Source organism: Electrona antarctica (assembly GCF_951216825.1).
Source record: "Electrona antarctica genome assembly, chromosome: 13".
NCBI classification, from domain to species: domain Eukaryota; kingdom Metazoa; phylum Chordata; class Actinopteri; order Myctophiformes; family Myctophidae; genus Electrona; species Electrona antarctica.
In genome coordinates this window covers 7,019,266-7,034,951 of record NC_136794.1, presented here as the reverse complement: position 1 = coordinate 7,034,951, position 15,686 = coordinate 7,019,266, and the positions used below count along the sequence as shown (strand labels likewise).

The following is a 15,686-nucleotide window of genomic DNA, read 5'->3' as shown; positions in this document are numbered from 1 at the left end:
GTTCCTTGTGTTCCCTGCCAGATATTAGATGTTGTTATGGTGTTAAGTTCCAGTCCTGTTTGTATGTGTTCCCAGCATAAATCAGTGTTAATTAGTGTGGTTGCCCAAAGGGCAACCAGACTATAGTACTTGTAACACTTTATTATTTTACTGGAGTAACCTTTTTTTTGAAACGCTACTCCTCCCACAGTTTTAACTGTACGCACTTGACCCATATGTCAAATTGACCGGAAAAATTGGGAATGGTGTGCTTGCTCATTTCTAAGAGAAAGGTTGCATAGTTTAATTGATATTAATTTATTAGTGAATTAAATTTCCCCATTGACATGAATGGGAAAATGCGAAAAATCACGTTCAAGTATTTTTTCCTCGGAGACTGTAAGGGCTATAGTTACAAAACTTTGAGGGATAATTCGTAATACTTACTAAAATTAATTAACTTATAATTATATCGGTCGGCCTCATGGTGGCGCTATAACAGCCCACTTAACGTTTTGGCTTATAACTCTTGAACCGTAGGTCGTAAAATCTAAATTATTTTTGCCCTGGATTCCTTGGGCAATGACGCATCTCCCCATATAGGCCACGCCCATTTGCGTCAGGATAGAACTTCCGCCATTTTGATTTTTCTTCAAAACACACCTTTATTTTCTATTTCTACAGATTCTGTCCGAATCTCACAGAAATCGGTACACATGATCTCTGGACCTATCGGACCGCGTTTACATTTTTTTCAGATTTTTTGAATTTTTATTGTCCGTATCGTTTGGCCTTAATCGTCGTCCGAAGTTAGCGGGAGGGGCCTATTTTACAAAAAATGCCTAAAATCACGAACGGAATTTCCAATCCATCCCAAATTTGAATCACATGTCGCGGGTGGTTTAATCAACCCAGAGCCAAAATTAATTCCATTTTCATCCATAGGGGGCGCCGCAAATGCGAAAAATGTAACCGTTTCTTGCAGAAAAATGTTTTTTGGGGGGATAAATCCTTGCGATCATTACTTACGCATGATCGCAAGGGTGACACGACATTGTAATTGGCTGGCAATATCAGTGGGAGGGGCATATGTAAGCCACTGCGGCAACCACACTTTGCAATTTTTTTAAATTGCGACCTTTCTAGTTTGACCTGCTCTGCTCCTGCCTGTCTGTTCCTGCAATTGGGTCCTACATCTCCTGAGTCGCACCATGACAAGTGCTTCAAAACGCCACTAAGCAACTTCCATTGAAATGAATAGCGAAATTGAATAAATATAAAGCATTAAAAGACGGAGATCTCCATTTTGGGCAGCATATGTGTTAACTCATTCGACGCCAGGAACGCCTTTGGATGTCTTGTTTCCAATGGTGCACGGTGCCAAGATCATCTTCTATTCATGTTTTTTATTGATTAGGTTTCATTACGCTCTTCACCACCCGTATGAAACGCTCCGGTTGCCATGCAACGGAAGTGAACAGGAAAAAACAAGTGAAAGATCTCAAGCAGAAGTTCTATCAAGATATTTTATAGCAGAGGCGCCAGGCAAAAATCGTGCACTTTACGATAAATGTATGAAATTTGGCACACAATTAAAGCATGCCATAAGGAATTTTGGCTATAGCTCCATCGCAGATTTGTCTCGTGGTGACCATGACAGCCATTTTCGAAAATGGACACCACCTGCTGTTATTTTACAAATTCAGCTTCTAGACCACCTAGGATCTTGATTCTGGTGACTAATCCCACATTTTCAAAGATGGGGAATTCAGTGGTACTGTTTAGATTTGTCCTGTGACCATGGCAGCCATTTTTCAAAATGGCCGCCTCCCGCTGTTATTTTACAATAACTCAAGTTCTAGACCACCTAGGATCTTGATTCTGGTGACTAATCATACATTTTCAAGGATGAGGAATACAGTGGTACTATTTACAACATGTTAGATAATAGTCAAACCATCAAAATGTGTAATATCGATGTAGTACTGTACATGTGTTCAAACTGACATGTGAGTCAAGTGAGCCCAAGACATCAGCCGGCGTACTAAGTGTACTCCTCATCAGATCCCCTTCCAACTCACCAACCAGCTCTGCCCCTGAGTCACCAGTACCCAGTGAGGTCAGAACACCAGTCTATGTGTACTCCTAGCCAGACCTCCATCCAGATAGCCAACCAGCTCTGCCCCTGAACTGCCAGTATCCGGCATGGTCAGAACACCAGCCCTTGTACTCCCCACCAGATAACACAGTGGAGCAGCAATACAGGGGGCCACGACCTACCATCCCCGACTTCACCAACAGAGACCTGAGTGAGTTTGCCCGCCTCAAATTATCACTCAAACCTGCTGCCATCAACGCCACACAGCGGTTCAAGTATCAAGTCCTAGTTGAATACCTCAAGCTTGAAGAGGCTTGCCTGGTGGCCGACGCTTACATGAACTCCCACACGGCGTACTAGCGTTACGGAAAATAGACAGTGTCCTGGAGGCACCCGACATTTGTCGAGGCGATGGGGCGGCCTTTGAGAAGTACAGTCGATGGTAGGCATGCTAACAACCATAGGCCGTGTGCAGCTCCCTAGTAATGAGCCAAAATATTGGTTACCTCAGAAAATGGCCGGATATGCTACAGTTCTGCATGGTGCCAAAGACGGAGCTGAGTGCGAGGATGCAGCCCCACCCAAAGAGACAGGGAAAGCTAATGCCTACTGTCCATTCTGTGAAGAAAAAAAACGAACACATCCTCAGTCAGTGTACTAGAGACTCACGGCAGAACAGATCACTATCAGGCAGGATGTGCAGACACTGAAGGGGGCATCCGTGTCGTTCTGTGTCCCCAACATGTCAGCCAAGGCGATACACTTGGCCAGACTGCCGCTACAACAGTTTGAAAGGGTCAAACCCCTTATCCTGATTGGGGCTGGACCCTGCAGGGCCCAGCCAGAGCCCTGGAAAGCAACCTCCAGTCAATACAATGTATATTGACTATAACAGAGCCCCAGAACACAGAAGTGTGGAGAAACACTGGCAGGAGGCCACCAAGATACAATGCTCCGGAGACCCAGTGTGCCACCACTCGCAGTAAGGAGATCAACTGCCTCAGCAATGATGTCATGAGAGGCAAGTCTCCACCAAAAAACCCTGAACCTAATCGGGGTGTAAAGAGACCAAAGTTTCTCCCCCACAGTTCCCTGCAGTGGCCAGTGAAGTCAAACACTGTGCCTTAAAGGGACAAGTCAAAGGTCAGAAAGCCCACCTCCTGAAATGTCCTGCTGCCAATTATGAAAAATGGCTGCCATGGTCACAGTACAAATCTAAATAGTACCACTGTATTCCTCATCCTTGGAAATGTAGGATTAGTCACCAGAATCAAGATCCTAGGTGGTCTAGAACTTGAATTATTGTAAAATAACAACAGGTGGCGGCCATTTTGAAAAATGGCTGCCATGGTCACAAGACAAATCTAAATGGAGATGCTGATTTTCCTTTCCAGTTGGACTTGGCACCTTCCCACAGTGCCAAAAGTACAAGTAATTGGTGTACTGACCATGGTATTACTGTGCTTAACTTGGCTGAATGTAGTTGGGGAAATAACCCAACTAAATGGAGGAGTGACATATCCCAACATTTTCAACTACCTAGTGAATTATCCAGGTTAGTATTAATAATTAGTAGTGGTGGGCATAGATATTTTTTTTTAATGTAGATTAATCTCACTGCAATCTTGGTGTTAATCTTTAAAATGGCTCATTTGAACTCTGCCGAAGGCATTCAAAATATGTGTGCGCTACCTAAATAATGACCAGAAGTAAGTCCTTGAGAATGGGTTTCTCAGGCCAGGTGGCCCATTAGACCAGGAGCCCTAATTATGGATACCGTATATTACCATATAGCAGCCCGGGCTGTTAATATGCAAAATCGATTCGGACCCCGGAGTTTATAAGGAACCAAGCCGTTATTTGCAGTAGGCCGTTATTTATTTTTTCACCGGCCTGCACCGGGCCATTATTTGGTTACAGTTCCTGTCGAGCATGTTTTTTAGTCCAAAATGAAAAGGTATGATAAACATACATCTTTTTGATTTACAGTAATAGGCCTATTGAGAATAGGGGGGCTTATAGGCAGCTACTGCTGCTTAATTGATTTGACCCAGATTCGTGCAAACAGACTGGCATACATGATGTAATTAGTGGTAGCACAGCTGTGTAAAATTCCAATATTAGCTATAAACATTTTAAAAGGCTGTCATATAGGCAGCCTGCCCTACTCTTAATATATTGTTTCAAATGAGGTTTGGCCTTATAGATCAAATACATGTGTTCAGTTTGAATAAAGGTTGTACAGCACAAGAGTGAAATTAACCGCTGGGAAAATCCCTAATTGAGAGAGTGTACCAGTGCACATGATGCAATATAGACTGCATGGCATCTCTCTCCATATCGTTTGATAAAGGCATATAAAAAACATGACTTATTCACCAAATGCAAATATACACTTCACAGAGTATAGACCACTTGGAATTATAACAATCGCTAGAGGATTGCCTGAGTATGGCACAAGTTAAATCTCAACTTTTTACGGGACGCGCCACACGCTGAGGACTTTGTGATGGCGGTGTTCTATACTTGTGAGGACCTCTGCTTGGATTAGTGGTGAGTGCGCGTCCTCCACATCCCCAAAATAAATCTATAGTTTCATTCGTGCCATACTCAGTCTATGCACAACAATTGTTTTAATTCAAAGTGGCATATATTCTGTGAAATGTTTGTCATTTTGTATATCTACAAGCTCCAGTGTTGCATCCACAGCGCATTGTGAGCTTGCAGATCTTACATTTTCGTGCTGTTGGTGAGGCCACGGTGAGTGCCGTGCAGGAAATAGGAGGTCTGCAAACTCAACACGCTGTATATATAATATAAATGAGGCAACGGCCCATGGGCGGTTATACGGACGAGTTGCAGACCCAGCTCCCAGAACCAACTTTGAGAATAGATTAACGGCGATATTTTTTTTATCGCGCGATAAGAGTCTCGTGTTAACGCAGCACGTTAACGCCGATAACGGCCCAGCAGTAATAACTAGAAAGGTTGCAATTTTGAAAATTTGCAAAGTGTGGTTGCCGCAGTCGCTTATATATGCCCCTTCCACTAACATTGCCAGCCAATTACAATGTCACGTCACCCCTGTGATCATGTGTAAGTAATTTTGGGATTTATCCCACCAAAAATATTTTTTCTGCAATAAATGGTTACATCTGTTGCATTTGCGGCACCCCCTATGGATGAAAATGGAATTGCTTTTGGCTTTTGGTTGAATGAACCACCCGCGACATGTGATTCAAATTTGGGATGGATCGAACATTCCGATTTATTTGTAAAATAGGCCCCTCCTACTAACTTCGGACGACGATTACGGCCAAACGATACGCACTATCAAAATTCCGCCGTTCGAGTTTTCATCGGAAAGGTCCAGAGATCATGTGTACAGATTTTTTTAAAGTTATTTTTAAGTTTATATTAGAGTTATATTGTTCCTATTGGTGGTGTAAGTCCATAAACACAATTTCAGGACTGTATCATGCTGCAAACAAGAGTTATAGCTGTGTAAAGGCCAGCCAATAGGAATACAGAGGGGCGGGGCTTAAGCAATTAAGCAATGACAGCGTGCTCCTATTGGTGGTCTAAGTCCATGGAGCAAAGTTTGAGGCTGTAGCATGTTGTAAACAAAAGTTAGAGCTGTGTAAAGGCCAGCCAATAGGAAGACAGAGGGGCGGGGCTTAAGCAATTACAGCGTGCTCCTATTGGTGGTCTAAGTCCATGGAGCAAGTCTCAAGACTGTAGCATGCTGCAAACAAAAGATATAGCTGTGTAAAGGCCAGCCAATAGGAAGACAGAGGGGTGGGGCTTAAGCAATTCAGCAATGACAGCGTGCTCCTATTGGTGGTCTAAGCCCATGGAGCAAATTTCAAGACTGTAGCATGCTGCAAGCAAAAGTTAGAGCTGTGTAAAGGCCAGCCAATAGGAATACTGTGTGTGTGTGTGTGTGTGTGTGTGCGCACGAGTGTACGTGCGTGTGTGCGCTTGCGTGTGTCGAGCCTAATGGCACAAATAGCAGACCTACAGGCTCACAAGGTTTCGCAGAGCAACTCATTGAGATCTTGTAACTCTAATGTCAGCCCTGTAATTAAGCCCTTATATGTCTCAGCTGTGGAAGAGTAAAACAGTGCCAGCACTATGACTGGGAGATTTCAATGGGCCTGAATGGGAAAAACCTATGCCCGAACAAATTGCTCTCTCGCAAAAAGTAAAAGTCGAATGCAAATATTTTTTTCGCTGTGAGTGGCCTGAGACATTGAGGTACAACATGTGCGATTGTGGTGTTGGTACGTTCGAAAATGTGGTTATAAGAGCGAGTTAAGAATTGTCTTCACGATAATTTCCTCGTAAGAATTATACAATGGAGGTCAATGGGCAGCTTGACTGTATTTGTGTCACTTAAAAGGTTGTTTGTCCGGTCTTCTTTATATGATATCCTTCTGTAGCACTTGTTCTCGAAGGACTGTATTCTGCGCTCAGTGTCCGCTGTGAGTGTCCAGCTCTCACAACCATAGAGTAGTAGTAGTACCTTCACTGGGAAGCTGATGGTGTTGCTTCTCCATACTCTGGCAAGTCTTGTCATGGCTGATGTTGCTATGCTTGATTCTTGATCTTATTTCCTTTGTGGAGCTGCCATCCTCACTCACATAAGATCCGAGATATTTGAAATCCTTTACTGCTTCCAGGGTTTGTCCGTTCATTATGATGTTGGTTGGTGTTAATTGGTTGTGACTGTTGACCAGGATCTTGCTCTTCTCTTCACTTATCTCCATGCCATACGCTCTCGCAACCTCTTCCAGTCTGGTGGTGAGTTCCTGGAGTTCGGCTTCGCTTTTCCCCATGTCGATGTCATCTGCGAAGCGGAGATTGGAGATGGGTCTTCCTCCGATGGATATGGAGGTGTGGAACTCTTGGAGTGCTTCTTCCATGATGTTCTCCAGGAAGATGTTAAATAATACAGGGGAGAGGAGACAGCCTTGACGGCCCCCTAGGCCATGGGATGAGTAAGAGTAAGTAAAAAAAGGTCGTAGTTCACATTCTGTATGTATCTGTGCTTTGGTGGTTACATTGTGTGAAAGAGGAAAGAGGCTACAAAATGACCAAAGAACATCCGTGTAAAGTGAATATTTTGGCCGGGACGACAATTTGTTTGGTACATCTCCAAGGAAAGAATTTTAGTTTCCACCCTCTAGTCCAGGGGTTCCCAACCACCGGTACGCGGACCGGTGCCGGTCCGCGGGACACATGCCACTGGTACGTGAGTGGGGAATTCCACGCTTTCCCGTCGTATAAAAATCCATTTGAAAACATGAGTGAGAAAAGAGAGAGAGCCGTTGCGCGTAGAGCGCGACGCTCAATCACCCATGGGCGGCGGGCCATTGGAATGCAAATGCTTGCCTTTCAGGCTGCCTTTGTATCCTACTCGTAGAAAACGCTTCTGATGGGGTGGCGGGGGGCGGACGGACGACGGGGAGGGACGACGACACCAAATGGCGGTGAAAAGTTGACTCGTCCGGTCACTGACTGTGATTTATAAACGGCTTCAAGTCAGTGTTACTTCCATGTTGCGTAGCACTGTCCACCAATCCTTGGTATCCTTACCGTTCATGTGCGGGCAGCAGCAGCTGTAGGATATTTTGTCACGATCGCGCTAATAAAACCAAACGCTACACGTGACGGTACAGGATTATTATTTCATGTCAAAACGAAAAGATGATGTTATCCAGGTAAAGTAGTGAACTAATGCCTAATGTGTCACTCTGCATGTTTAACTAAGTTTTCCACATGTCCAAAGCAATTTATGAAAAAGACATAACCCTTTTTAAAAATAAATCATACTATCATTGTTGCTAATGATATAACACCATTTAGGTCAATGATATATAACAATAATAGGCCTATAGCAGCGGGTAGCCTATATAAGGTCCAGTCAACTGTCTTCAGTGAGAACGTACGATGACGCGCGACAGTATAAACTTTTTCAAAACAACTTTTTCACCAATGACAATTCAAAGATAGATGAACATTGTAAAGTTTGAATGGAGTTTCAAAGTGAAAGTATGACGGAGTAATTAGAGCACAAAAAAGTGAACTGTGACAAATGGGACCTTTCTTCCATCGACTCTCATTATAAAGAATGTAAAAAAAAAGTTAAAAAGTTAAAAAAGTATAAAAAAATTGTTTAAAGAAGAATACAAGCTCAAATAACTTCAAAGAGCTGAACAGTTTGAAGTTTGAACTACATTTCTAGCATACATTGTTTAAAGAAAAATACAAGCACAAATAACTGCAAAGAGCTGAACATGCACTGTGGGCACACGAGCAGCGCGCTCGCGTCGGTCCCCCAGCAGCACCAATGGTTTTCCCCGCCGTCGGAATCTAACTCTCCACTGTCTCCAGTCCCCATATGCCATATTTATATTATATTATATTTTATAGCGTGATCTGTAGCCAGCGGACACTGACAGCTCTGTAACCGCGGGGACAAGAGGAGGCGGGGTGTGGAGCCTCTGGACGCGGGGACACGGGTGGCCGTGGGTAGTGAGATTCCGACGGGAAGTGGAATGATACGATAGATACTGTTAGTATCCAATTTGTACAGCATGGCTTAATTTGGCTGTATACATATATTATTTATATTTGTATATGCATTATAATGATTAGGAATTATTATTATAATGATTAAGAATTAATTTGCCTTTTGTGCAAACCTGTGCCTAGCCGAATAGGACTACATTTTAACATGAATCATAATGGTGGTACTTGAGAGCCAAATATTTTCTGAGGTAGTACTTGTAAAAAGTAAAAATAAAGTTGAGAACCACTGATTTAACAATATTTCTGTAGTTTTTTCTTAATTTTATATAGGCTAAACATTCTGCTCTGGTTATCAATGGTAAAACTTGTTTTATGTAATTAAATAGAGGTTTGCTTAAAAGTAATCCAAAAGTAACTGAAAGTAACCCGTTACTTTTTAAATTGTGGTACTCGGATTACGTTACTGACTACAATTTATAGCAAGTAACTTGTAACTGTAGGGGATTACTTTTTAAAAGTAACCTTCCCAACCCTGACTGTAGCATACTGTGCTGTACCGTGCTGCTGTGCCCTGTGTATGTGTGTGCGCACGTGCTTGTGTGTTTATGTGTAGTGAAAAGGGGAGGTGCCGGGGAATGAGGAAGTTGTGATGTAATTTGCATCACAGCGCAATCATCATCATCATAACCTTTATTTAAACTCTGAGTACAATTGAGGGGCAGGCCCTCATTTTCAATGTAGCCGAAATACAAAACACAAAAATCAACAACATACACTAAATACAGCAATATCAAATATATGAATTGTAAAACAGAAAGTGCAAAGCTAAAATAACTATAATAGATAGATGAGAATCAATTAAAACATTGTTACATTGTTGAGTAAAAGTGCTAGAAATCATTTCCCTGAATTGACCTAGGGAAGGCAGTAGAAAAAGCTGCTTTACCTAGCTCTGAGTTAGCAAAAGGAACCTTGAGGGTCAGGAAGTCACTCAAGCGGGTCTGATACGGACTTGGATTCTGATCCAACATAGAACAAATGTAAGAGGGGACCATTCCTGAGATGGCATTGAAAATGAAAATATACCAGTGCATGTCCCGCCTCTCGGACAGAGAGGACAAGCCTGCGTTCCTAAAGAGTGTACAGTGATGGGTACCATAGCTGTCACCAGTGACCCATCTTAGGGCAGAATGGTAAACCGTATCAAGGTGCTTTAAAGTTGATGTAGCAATCCTGTAAATAATGTCTCCATAGTCCAGAACCGAGAGAAATGTGGCTTCAATGATTTTTTTACAGGATGCCGGAAAACAAGCTTTGTTCCTGAAAAAAATGTTTGTCTCAGTTTGGTGACAAGATTTACAATGTGGAATTTAAAAGACAATTTCTCATCCAGCCAGATGCCAAGGTACTACTTAGTTTTGCTTGTATTTAGGACAAGCCTGAGCTCAAACAGGGCAACCTGGAGAGTATTAAATGCCAGCTGCAGCTTACTGGTGGCAAGCTGGGCTGTGTCAGCAACACAATATAAGACTGTGTCGTCTGCATAAAGGTGGGCATGACCTAAGATTGAGCCCTGGTGGACCCCCATGGAGACTGGACGAAACTCAGATTGGGAGCTCCCGGACTTCACTGATTGATGTCTGTCATGTGTTATTTACATACATCTTCTGAATGAAACCATTCAGAAGATGTATGGCAATAACAGTGTGTCTGACAAAAGTAATATTTGTACAGTAAATATGACAGTTGCGTGGATGCAAAGTAGTGCGTGTTATCTGGACAGGCATGCTGTTGGTGTTGTGCATGGTGAGATGTGTGCAAACGGTGTGGTTTGGTAGGAGAAGGCGGACAAAGGACGGGGTGTTGCGCTGGCTATTAGTTTGCGCTGGCTATTAGTGTGGCAGGATGAATTACAACAATCCCCAAGTCGAATCATAGAAAAAATAAAACATTGACTAATCGACTAAGACTCATTCGATCGATTAGTCGACTAATCGAAGTCAGACTAGAAGGCACTACTTACCTTCCTTTTAGGTTGTTCATGAATTCCTTTGTATCCCGCCTAGATAGAAGATAGAATTTCAAGTTCCGATTCAACATACTTTGACCAACAGCAGTAAACATAAGCACCTTATTCCATCACATAGAAAGCCAATGGAGACATGAATAAATAGCAGATTAGCTATAAATCTTCCAAGTGGAATGCTACTTCCCTCACTGTCTCTAGTGTAGCAGGTGAGCTGTTAGCAACAGGTGTAGACTACACTAGGAGGCTCTGGGCACTGTGGATTGCCTCCGGGCCTGACTCCAACTGTGTCTGACCAGCAGTGAAGTGTAGCTTTTGCAGTCTCTCCGACCGTCCTCTGTTTCTCCATATGTTGAATAGAATACCACTTACCTTGTGGTCCTTTTAAAATAATTTAACATTTGTGGGTTTAAGCAGGTGGTACTGTGAGAGAGGGACCCGATATAATTTAATCCACGTATCAGATATCGGTTACTGATCCATGTTCCGATCCAGGAGGGAAACAAGTCTTTAACGTTTACTACAGTCCATCCTGCACAGTGCAGTGAGTGAACATGACTACATTATGCGTTAACACGCCGACGCAATAAGCAATAAACGGCACCAAAAATCCCCACTGACTTTCAATGGGAGGACACAAAAAGAAAACTACATCTCAGTTTGGAGCCACAATACTCTGGTATACAAGTTTGGGTGGTTTAAGCAAGCAGATCGGATCTACAGTGTGGCAGACCAGCAGGCTTAATCTGTCTTTGCAATGCAAATTGCCCCAGACAGATTTACGTCTGACCTAGCTCTGGTCCATAGCTCTAATGCGTTGCATTTAGAGCTATGTTACTCTCAACTTCCGGCGCTCGCATGAATGCAGACCAGCCTCTCCTCTTTAGCGTAAATAAAAAGAACGTTTTTGCTACTCACCAAAAAAAAGGCGGGTTGTGTCATTAGAAAGCCTACTTTCCTTAGTTGGAGCACTCTGAGCCCCCCACCACACATATAAATGGTACTTTTTGGCCAAAAGGGGAGTTTGTTTCCTTCTACCGATATTGCCCAGAGAATTGCCTCATAGAGAATATTTTTCCTCCGGTGAAAAAAAATCCCTTTCTGGCCAAAAAGTACCGTTTATACGTGTGGTGGGGGGCTCAGAGTGTTTCCACTAAGGAAAGTAGGCTTTCTAATGACACAACCCGCCTTTGTTTTGGTGAGTAGCAAAAACTTTCTTTTTATTCACGCTAAAGACGAGAGGCTGGTCTGCATTCATGCGAGCGGCGGAAGTTGAGAGTAACGCATTAGAGCTATGGACCAGAGCTACGTCTGACCCCCACACTCCTTGTGGGAGGACTTTGGAACCGAAGTAGCATAGGAACAAGCACATTCGTCTGGAACCAGGCCATAACAAACCAGGGCGCAGTATGTAAATATGGGCCAGGACATTGCAAGATATTCGCTCCTTTTTCACAACAAAGATGGATGTCGCCATAGCAGTACATGTGCTCGTACTGGCTAATTATGTCATTAAATAATTATGAATTTCTATAGAATATCTTAGTTACAATGAAATTGAGCTGACATGTTTATTTTTTATTATTTTAGGGTAACTGTTGCGTTGAGGCAGTTCCGCGATCTGTTAACAGTAATATTGTATATTTGGCATAAATACTGAGATATTACATTTTGACCACATCGTGCAGCCCTTTCTAGGGTGTAATAGGCAGTTGCTACGGTTGTTGATGGGCTCTAATAAGTGATAAGGTCTAATATGCAATCTCTATGGTCAAATATGCAGTTGCTAGGATCTAATGTGGTTGCTAGGGCAAAATAGGTGGTTGCTAGGGTCTAATATTTGTTGCTAGGATCTAATATGCTGTTGCTAGGGTGTAATAAGCAGCTACTATGGTCCACTGTAGCTAAATGGCATTACCCCATTTAAATGAATGGGGAAGTATTCGCCTTATTGATTGCACAATGAATGTACGACGGGTTGGTGCAGCCCAGAAAGTTGCCCTTTGCGGGACTGCCTATTAAGGTCTCGGGTGTTCTACTTTTTACCTGATGTCGCCTCTGACTGTGTTCATCTCAATCTCCATTCTAGATTGAAGAGAAAATAAATCACATTAATGGGATATTTAAAACCAACAGCAACAAAACACTGCCCCCACTGCCTCTTTGGGACTTAGGGTAGCTGGCAGGTGAACCACCTTAGCAGCAGGTATTGGCAACACTAGCAGGCTCTGGGCGGTTGCCTCCGGGTCTGGATCCTCCTGTATCTAACCAGAAGTGACTTCTGTGCGTTGTGTTGTTTCCGTTGGGCATCCAATAAGTCTTTTTTTTCCAAAATCTTTTTATTGTAATTTCAATAATTTAAGGAATCGGGTGTTCTGCTTTTTACCTGTATTCCAATTCCATCTCCAAGACTCTCCAATCACACCCTCTAAATGGAAGAGAAAATAAAACACATTAATGTGCTATTTCAAGTTCTGATTCAACAGACTTTCACCAACAACAGTCAACAACCAGAAATGTCGCAATTTAGAAAAATTGCAAAGTGTGTTTGCTGCAATCGCTTACATAGGCCCCTCCCACTAATTTTGCTCAAGTCACCCCTGTGATCATGTGTAAGTATGGGGGATTTATCCCCCCAAAATCATGTTTTGGATACAAAATACAAATGGTTATTTTTCGCATTTGTGGCCCCCCTATGGATGAAAATGGAATTGCTTTTGTCTCTGTGTTGATGCCATCACCCACAACATGTGATTCAAATTCGGGGTGGATTGGACGTTTGGTTCATGATTTGTGGCATTTTTTGTAAAATAGGCCCCATCCCCTAATTTTGGAAGCCGATTAGTTCCCGGAAAATCTATCCTGACCCAAGGAATCCAGGGAAAACAATATTTTGGTTTTACGACCTATGGTTCAAGAGTTATAATGCTAAATGTAAAGTGGACTGTTATAGCGCCACCATAAGGCCGACCAATGTAATTATATGTTGATTAATTTTCGTAATTATTATGAAGTGTCTCAGAGAAACAAATGGTTGAATGTGACTTTTCGCATTTTCCCATTCAAGTGAATGGGGAAAATTAATGCACTAATTAATTAATATCAATTAAACTATACAAGGGATGTCTTAGCAAGGAGATAACCACGAATCCTGATGAAGCCGGTCGTTTTGACATATGGCTCATGTGCATGTGGCAAAAACTGTGGGAGGAATAGTGCGGCAAAGTTTAGGGTTACTCCAGTGTAAATAAATAAAGTGTTACAATTACAATAGTCTGGCAACCACAATAATTACAACAGTCTGGTTGCCCTGTTGGGGCAACCACACTAATAAAGTGTTACAATTACAATAGTCTGGTTGCCCTGTTGGGGCAACCACACTAATAAAGTGTTACAATAGTCTGGTTGCCACACTAATAATAAAGTACAATTACTATAGTCTGGTTGAACCACACTAACAAAAATCAACAAATAGCAGATCTATATAGCTATAGATCTTCCAAGTGGCATGCTACTGGGGACTTAGGGTGGCAGGTGAGCTGTTAGCAGCAGGTGTTGGGAACACTAGGAGTCACCTTTTAAAAGAGAGGAGGAAGTTGTTAATATCCATCTTGAATAGGTGAACATCATCTCCTTGGTTTTCCCATCTAGAAAATAAAATACATGAATGGGTTACTTCGGCGAACAGCAGTTGAGGCATTCTGTTTTCAGACAACGATAACTCACAAGATTGATTGACTAAGCATCTTTCGACAACGACACACCCACTGCATGTTTGAAGTTTGCAGTTAAAGCATGACACAGAAGTAGAACTAATAGAGAGACGGAGGGAGACCATGATGGGCAGGCTTGGCCAGGCCTTAATGTGCTGTAACTATGGAACGATGAGTGTCATACCTGTAACCTGAGGTAACTGAGTGAAGCCTTGACCAATAAATGGATGATGGACATACGGATCTCAACTTAATTTCAACAACACAGCTACAATAAGGACTTAGGTAATGTATCTACAGACACTGTTAACAAGATACCTCAGCTGCCTATTGGGTAACTAGTGTGTAAGCCTGTAAGGTCTCAGGTGTTCGGCCCTTTACCCTGATGTGTCAAGGCATGTTGTCAAGAGATCGTTGAGATATTCCTCGTCTCTTCCCTCCAAACTAGAAGAGAACATAAAATATGAATGGTTTATTTCAAGTTGTGATCCAACAGACTTTGACCAACAAACAAAAACACTTTCTTTCGATACACAGAACACCAATGAACCAAATAGCAGATCTATATAGCTATTTACCTTATGCAGACCACGGCCATCTTCCGTTAAGTAAATGGCAGGTTGGCAACTAGCCACAATTTGCCATTGACAGCCTATTAGGGTTTAAAGGCGTAGTGAAACGGAACTGGTGGACATTTTATTTTGAAGTTTCAGACGGTCTCAAGTTGAAACACCGCTATGAAGTTTCTGAACCAATCAGAGCGTCGCATCCCTTCAGGGGATGGGACGGTAGCTAGGGATGGGTAGCTATGCTACGCAGGACAGCGTGTGGATGTTTGTTTACAAATCAGATAGTCGTCCAGCTTTACCAGTTTACTCTTTTTTTTTTTTTTTTAAGATATTTTTTTGCGGCTTACGCCTTTTATTGGTTTTTGAAGGGACAGAATAGAGTGACGGTGGTATGTTTTTGTAAATATTGAGCTCATTCTTGGGGACAACATAGTTAACCAACACCAGGATGGATAGAAAGAACGTCGGGCCCAAATACATTACAAGGACAAGGAAAATGTTGTGAACAAACACGGCTGAGCTTAGATACTTTGTTGAATGTTATGTCTCTGCGCCCGTGCGCCGTTCAGCCGAGATCCAAGCCATTCTACGTCTTTTTGTAAACTCGTCAATCTGGGTTCCTTGATGCTGTCTCCATGCTGGAAAGCTGAACATCTAATTCCGTTTTCTGGCTCATTTCCTCGACGCGACCTGCTGTGGCACTTATTTACTGAGCAAGTCTGCACCATTGTGAGGTCAGTTTAAAAAAAGAACGTATACAAGCACAC

The 15,686-nt window shown here is 42.5% G+C and overlaps 1 protein-coding gene across 1 annotated transcript in view; it reads right to left on the bottom strand.

Annotated features, from left to right (window-relative positions):
• Positions 1-15,686, bottom strand: part of LOC306935737 (uncharacterized protein) — a 57,608-nt gene that overhangs the window by 29,830 nt on the left and 12,092 nt on the right. The window contains exons 3-7 of the mRNA XM_079518924.1: positions 14,732-14,794; positions 14,213-14,284; positions 13,024-13,065; positions 12,684-12,722; positions 10,635-10,673 (exon numbers count right to left, since the gene is read on the bottom strand). Of these exons, the coding sequence (XP_079375050.1) occupies positions 10,635-10,673; positions 12,684-12,722; positions 13,024-13,065; positions 14,213-14,284; positions 14,732-14,794 (255 nt within the window). The remainder of the gene's footprint in view (positions 1-10,634; positions 10,674-12,683; positions 12,723-13,023; positions 13,066-14,212; positions 14,285-14,731; positions 14,795-15,686) is intronic.